Source organism: Pygoscelis adeliae, unplaced genomic scaffold, assembly GCF_000699105.1.
Source record: "Pygoscelis adeliae isolate BGI_AS28 unplaced genomic scaffold, ASM69910v1 Scaffold445, whole genome shotgun sequence".
In the NCBI taxonomy this organism is placed as follows: Eukaryota; Metazoa; Chordata; class Aves; order Sphenisciformes; family Spheniscidae; genus Pygoscelis; species Pygoscelis adeliae.
This window is the reverse complement of record NW_008824894.1, coordinates 482033-488702: the sequence shown is the minus strand read 5'-3', so window position 1 is coordinate 488702 and position 6670 is coordinate 482033. Positions and strand designations below refer to the sequence as shown.

The following is a 6670-nucleotide window of genomic DNA, read 5'->3' as shown; positions in this document are numbered from 1 at the left end:
CGGCACGAAGGGCCCGTTTGTCCTCGGCTGAACTCCCCGGTGCTGGGCCGGTAACGGGGGGCGGTGGGGAGCACCGGTCGCCCGCTCTCGCCCAGTCCGTGTCTTCTGTTGCAGGCACAACAGCTGGGAGCCCGAGGAGAACATCCTTGATCCAAGACTCCTCCTCGCTTTCCAAAAGAAGTGAGCAAACTATAAATATTTCTAAGTGAACGATAAAGTCAATTAACTTCTAATTGGCTGCGCGTGCGGTGGAAGTTGTGGAAACAACAGACTGAAGCTCGCCGTGCCTTTTGTGGCACAGCCCTTTTGTTCATCTCCTGAAATTACAGTTCAGGTCCACCTAGGACGTCTCTCCTCGGGCTGGGTAAACACGAAGAATTTATGGCCCGGTGCACAATCTGGTTTTGCGCTGGCTATACAATGGGAGCACGGCAGTGCCCAGCGGAGACCTTTGGCTCTCGTTCCCCGTCCAGCGGTCGGGGCCTCGCTGTGCTTGGGGGGTGACTTGCAGGCCCCGGTGGGGAGACGGCGCCTGGGACTGCAGAAACGGCGGGCTTGGAAGGCACCAAAACGTACTTCTGGAGGGCACGAGGGGTGAGGATGTAACGGGTGGGAGAAAATGGTGTCCTCTGTCAGGGCCGGGGCTACTGCCCAGAGCCGAGCTGGGAACGGCAATTGTTCTGCAGCTATTATACACCAGGAATCACTCACGGAGGTAAAAAAGTAGCCAGCTGGCTACGGTAAGCACAGCGCTGCCAAATATTTTGGCTCCATATTAATAAAAATCGTTAAAGTTTATGACAGGATTTAATTACAACTCGTTTCTGGATCCATTTTTTCAAGAATGGAATCTGGTGGTTAGTGCAGACAGCACGATGTTTAATTAGCCATATGTATTACAGCTTAACACTGTCCTTTTTAAATGGAGAACTACAAAATAGTATAGCAATCCGAAAACATTCCCCATACAATCACCTCGGGCTTTGTGTGGCTGCCAGCCTGGGCCACCACGTCCAGACCTGGGCCACCACGTCCAGACCAGGAGGTGCAGGGGAGGTGAAATGAGCCCAGCGAAGGAGAGAACTTGCGGAGTTTCCAGGGAATGCATTTGCTTTTCCTCCACACGGAGGCTGTACTGCTTCTCGCTGTGAGCAGAGGGGAAGCTCGGCTCTGCAAGTGTGTAAGTAAGGCAAGGCTTAGCAGAAATGGGGCAGATGCTTCTTCTGTTTGCCTGATCCCGTTGTACCAGAAAAAGTGCAAATCTCACCATGAATTGGAAGAGCCACTGACTCGGGATGAGTAACGCTGTGCTGTCCATTGCCGACTGCTGGAAGCTTCTTGCTGTGGGGACGTCACTGTAGCAAACAGGGATGCTCTCCCATCGCTGCGCGGCCCGCCTCGGTTCCCCTGGGCGCGAGCAGAGCAGGGAGCCACTCTCAGGGGTGCCGTTACAAAACTCGATGCCTCCCTTTGGAAGGCCTGTGACTGGCACCAGTGGGACAAAGGGACCAGGACTGGGGTAACCAGTGGGAAGGTCCTGCATGGCAAAGGATTTTGGCTCTGTGAGCAGTTTGGTAAATATATTTCAGCCATCCATGCAGTTCAATGCCATGCTGTATATAAGAAAGTTTCTCTTTCCTTTCACCGCTCCTCCAGTAAATCGGGGCAGATGATGCCTGCTGCTAAGCCAGCTGGGTACCCCCATGTCCGGACAGCCATCTTTGTTCTAAGGCCACAATTTTTATAACCCTTTCCTCACTTTGTAGTTCTTTTTCTTGCATCGCATCGCATCGCATTCATGGCCCAAGTCTTCCAGTGACCTGTGCCGGTCCCTCAGGGTAAACGGTCCGGGTGCCACGTGGGGGAGGCTGAACTGCACAAGTCCCCGCATTTCCGTACGGTTCTTGGGGCTCTTTGACTGCACTTGAGTGCAGTGTGCCCATAACAGCGTGAGTTCAAGTAAGTGATGTGCTGGGAGCCTGTAAGATCGTCACATGTTGATGGGGGTTAAGAACATCTCCCAGCCGCTGCTCAGGCACTGGGACGGGAGCTGAGTCTACAGCATCCCAAGCAAGGGTTTTTTTAATGACAGAATAAAGGGAGGAACCAGGGTGATGTTGGACTTTTTTTTTTCTTCCCTGCAAACATTGTCCTTAATCATTGTTTTTTCAGGGAACACGAAAAAGAAGTGCAGAATCGGATGCGGCCCAGGGGCAGGCCCAGGAAACACGTGGTGAGTCCTGGTGGCGGTGGAAATCCACGGCCACGACAGTGCTGGAGGGGCTCTGGCACCAGCAAGTGTCTGTCCACAGCGCAGGGTGCGGTTGATGCTCAGCCTCTGGAGGGTGGTGAGGACACAGCGATGCCTGCAGACCCTGGGTGAGGCGCTCTGAAGATTGCAGTGATGGGTGGGTCAATGAGGATGCCTGCGAGGAGGACATCAATTCATCGCTGTGATGGCGATGGCGTAGAAGGAGACAGAGTTCCCTGGCACCAGGGTCCCACCTGGTATTTAAGCCTGGTCGGTTTTGTACTGTATGCTCCCAAACTCAGTTTATGGCAGAGGACGAGCAGATCAGCTGACACACGGAACGAACCTGTGCGTGTCTGAGGCACCTGGCCACGCAACACTGAAGGATTCGCAATGCCCGTAATGGTTCTTTGGTAATGCGTGTTAACTGTCTCTCTTCATTGCTTTGCAGGAACCAGAGATGCCTGCAAAAACTAAGTCAAGTAGCTCCTCTTCCTCCACATCCTCCTCTTCCTCCTCCTCTGATGAAGAGGATGAAAGTGACCTGGAAGCAAAGAGAGGTCCCCGCAGCAGAGAGACTCACCCGGTACCGCAGAAGAAAGCTCAGATCCTGGTGGCGAAGCCCGAAATGAAAGATACTTCCAGGAAGAAGCGTGGGCGGAAACCTCTTCCCCCGGAGCAGAAAGCAGCTCGAAGGACCGTGAACCTGACAAAGGTGCTGAAAACGTCCCGGAAGGAGGTGGGCAGCAGCGCCAAGCTGATGGGGAAGCTGCAGCCCCAGCACAGCACGCAGGGCTCGGGCGTGGCCGTGCTGAAGGACCCGCCGGGCACCTTGGCTGGGCTCAGCTCGGGGGGTTCGTCTGCAGAAAACCTGCCCAACATGATGAAGAGCGGCTCCGCGAGCCCAAACCGGGCCATCAGCTGGCAGAGCTCCATCGTGCACTACATGAACAGGATGTCCCAAAGCCAGAACTCGGCAGAGACCTCGCCCCTGGGCAGGCTGGCGCTGAAGTCCCAGGCATCCAGTAAGAGCGGCTTAGGGCTGGACTTAAAAATGAGGAACCAGAAAGGATCTGGGGAGCTTGGGTTGAGCGTGCAGGGACCCAAGACTGCCAAGGCTCCTAGCAGCGGCACTGGAGGGGACCAGAAATCAGGGTTTGCTGCAGGAGGCCAAATGCTGCACAACGGCAGCAAGATGCCGGCAAGCTCATCCGGGGCTGGCAGCCAGCCGGCCTCCAGTCAGGAGCTGAACCTCCAAGCTCTAAACCTGCAGAGTGTCAAAAACGGGCCGAGCACGGCCGGCGGGAGCAGCCTCCCTCGCCACCTTTGCAGTGCCCTGTCCAAAGGCTCCGGCGGCGGCGCGGCGGCAAGCGCGGGTGCCACCAGCGCAAAGGGCGGCGCAGCAGGTGCCGGGTTGAATGCTGCCAGCACCGGCGTGCTCTCAGGGGGGAACAGCGGCAAGAGTGAGAAGCAGGCACACCGGGCAGGCGACAGAGACTTGGCCAAAAGTGGCACAGCCGGCACGCAGGAGGGGCACGCGGCCGCGGAGAACCGCAAGCCGGCCGCCCTTTCCGAAATGAGCACAGGCGAAGAGACCAGCTCAGATTCAGACCGGGATTCGGCTTCCTTCCCGGGCATGGGTCAGAATATGTCTGTCTCTATCCAGACCAGCCAGGACTGGAAACCCACACGCAGCCTGATCGAGCATGTCTTTGTCACTGACGTCACCGCCAACCTGATCACAGTGACGGTCAAGGAGTCCCCCACCAGCGTCGGGTTTTTCAACCTACGGCAATACTGAGCCCAGGAGCATGAGAGGAGGGAGAGGGTCCTTCAGCCTCTCTCTCAGCTTTGGCCAGCTCTTCCATCGGGTTTTTCTTTCTTCAAGTGAACGCGGAGACCTCGTGAGACCTGCTGGGACTCGTGTCCAGAGAAGCTTGAGAAAGACGCGGTGAAACCTGCTCAGAACTGCCAGCAGGTCAATGGATCCCTCCCGGCTTCTCTCTATCCTCTCCGGAGGAGTGCCCCAAGCGGAGGTGGCTGATGCTGTTCTCCGGGAGCAGGGGCACTGGTGCTGCCGGGGGTGACAGGCTGGCAAGTTTTGAGCCAGGCTTCACTGTACACGGGTTTCTTTGCTTTACAGCTTGAAACAGCAGATGACAAGGTCTGCAGCTCTCTGGCAGTAGGGAGAGGGTATGGAGATGCGATGGGCCAGGCTTATAGTCGGGAGAGGAAAAGGAGATCCTTTTCTTTCCTCTGGGCTCCCTGTGAATCTGTCTGTGAGCCGTGGGGAGTCACAAGTCCCCCCCGCCGCTCCCAGCCCTTGGGGGCTGCTGGGGAGCGGCTGTACATGGGGGTTTTTCAGGGTACACTCAGCCCAGCCACCCCCCTGGGCAAAGTCACTTCCAATGATGGTAAAGTCCACGACGTTTCTGTTGTGGTTTCCAGCTGATAGGGAAATATTGTTTACATTTTTTATTAAGAAAAAATCCTTTTTTTTTTGAGGGAGGGGAACAAACCCAGTCGAGGGAAGACTGAATCCTGGATGCCACTGACGATACGGGCGTCGAAGGTGCCTCTTTCAAAGCAAGGGGCGGCTGGCAGTGGGCATCTCCTTGGGGCCTGGGGAGGGTCCTGCCTTGGGAGCCAGCAAGAGCCGCTGGCTTCTTTGCAGTGACTTGACTTTCAGGGGAAAGCGAAGCCCGAATCGCTGTGCAGCCCACGGAGCCCCAGCGCCGCTCCTCTGCCTCATCCCAGCATTGCCAGCATCTCCCCCTCCCGTTCAGCAGTTTCCAGGCACTCATAGGGACCGAGCTGGGGAATATTTTTTTTAAGTCTTGCAGAACATGCGAACCCTTCCAGCGGCAGGTAGGTTGGTACCCGGACTGCCAGGTGTCTGCGAGGTCGGTGCTGCAGTTCAGCCAAAAAGCAGCGCCTGGGCAGAGCCAGGGGTGAGTGAGCCCTTCCTGCTGGGAACCCGGCTGGACCCAGCCTTGGATGCTCGCTGGGTTTGACTTGTGCTGATCACCCATGTTTTTCTCCAGCCAGAGGGCTCAGAAGCTGGTCGAGGACAACACCTGCATGGGTGGTCTGGAGCGGTGGGAAAGGGAAGGAGAAGAGAGGGAGAAGGGGCAGGGCCAGGCAGCAGCAGCGGGTGCCTCATGCCACCGTTCCCCGAGGAGCCGGAGGGCCTGCAGCAGCCACTCACCTTCCTCTTGCCATCCTGTGCCAGCAGCCGGGGTGTTCATTTTGGCTTGTAATTGCAACCAATAATGGCTTTTTTACGGAGGTCTTTTTCCCTGCTATAGATTACTCTTACAAGCCAAAATTAGCAGCAGTAGTTCAGGCAGAGTTTAGTAGCATTCGAGGTCATTTTAGTTCTGTTAATGGTGAACTCCTTTCTCAGAGGAGATAAAAAGCCTGCAGTCTGCCAGGTCTCGGTGCGTGGTTAGGAGGTGCCTCTGAAGGGCTGTCCTGCCAGCGTCTCTGGGGTGGCTGCTTGGTGTGTGCGTCAACAGGCACTGCTTCGGGGGTCACCGCTTGCTAGGTGACTGACCTGGCACCAGGATGGGCATCTTTGCCACAGGCAGGGGCACTCACAGTGTCATCACACACAGGAGTGCAGAGGTAAATGGACCAAACTGGGGGTCCCCCCCCCCCCCCGACGCATCAGCCCACTGCAGTCGCATTTGCTGCCGCTGGCTGGCGGCAGTGCAATTCTCAGGTGACACGAAAAGCCAGTGCTGGCTGCACGTGCTGCCCGGTTGTTCAAGGGATGGGTGGTTTTTCCCCGAGCGGCAGCTGCAGCCTCTGCCAGGGCAGGCTCCTGTGCTCCAGAGATTTTGTAGGGATCCTGTGCTCCCTTAGCTTTTGTATTTAATCCCCAGCTGTCCTGTGGGTCATGGCTTTGAGTTTGTTGCATTATGGAGCTGAGCATGGCATCCCGCGTGAGTCAGGATGGGTGGAGGCATATCGATGCCTTGCAGCAGGACCTGTGCGGGCTTCTCGGCCAGCTCCAGTTCTGCCCCAGTGCAGCCAGGCAGCCTTGAATGTCATCTCACCACGGCGTCGGGCAGCCTGGGGCAGGGGGTTTGCAGAGGAATGGTGCAGCTCTGCTCTGCTGCTGGTCGCCCGGCCCAGCAACATGCTGCACGTTGTTCTGCCAGGCAAAGGGCCAAGGGGAGAGGACGGAACGTTGTCCGTGGAGGAGGTTCCCAAGGACAGAGTTTCCGTCGAGCTCTACAATGCCAAAATGTCACAGTCTGTGCTGTTTACCTTCTAGTCTTTAACTTTGCCAAACGAGCTACCGTTGCTTTGAACAGTCCAAGAAAATGCTAGCCTGTGTCAGCAGAAATGAATGTTCCGGGCAGGGTCTCTGCTGGGTGTGCTTTTGTGCTGGGATATGAGCGTTTTGGGAGA

General features: G+C 56.5%; 2 protein-coding genes across 2 annotated transcripts in view; both read left to right on the top strand.

Annotated features, from left to right (window-relative positions):
• The window catches only part of ENPP7 (ectonucleotide pyrophosphatase/phosphodiesterase 7), a 15223-nt gene extending 15039 nt beyond the window's left edge, over window positions 1-184 (top strand). Inside the window, exon 6 of the mRNA XM_009324587.1 lies at window positions 115-184. Within this exon, the coding sequence (XP_009322862.1) occupies window positions 115-184 (70 nt within the window). The remainder of the gene's footprint in view (window positions 1-114) is intronic.
• Window positions 98-4052, top strand: CBX2 (chromobox homolog 2). Its single transcript, XM_009324537.1, has 3 exons — window positions 98-180; window positions 2173-2233; window positions 2703-4052. The coding sequence occupies exons 2-3, from the start codon at window positions 2201-2203 to the stop codon at window positions 4050-4052; spliced, it is 1383 nt and encodes a 460-aa protein (XP_009322812.1). The 5' UTR covers window positions 98-180; window positions 2173-2200.
• Window positions 4053-6670: the final 2618 nt, after the last annotated feature.

Coding starts and splice junctions, on each gene's coding strand:
- CBX2 (XM_009324537.1), top strand. CDS start 2,201: ATGCGGCCCAGGGGCAGGCCCAGGAAACACGTG. Junction 2,234..2,702: donor GCAGGCCCAGGAAACACGTG/GTGAGTCCTGGT, acceptor ATTGCTTTGCAG/GAACCAGAGATGCCTGCAAA.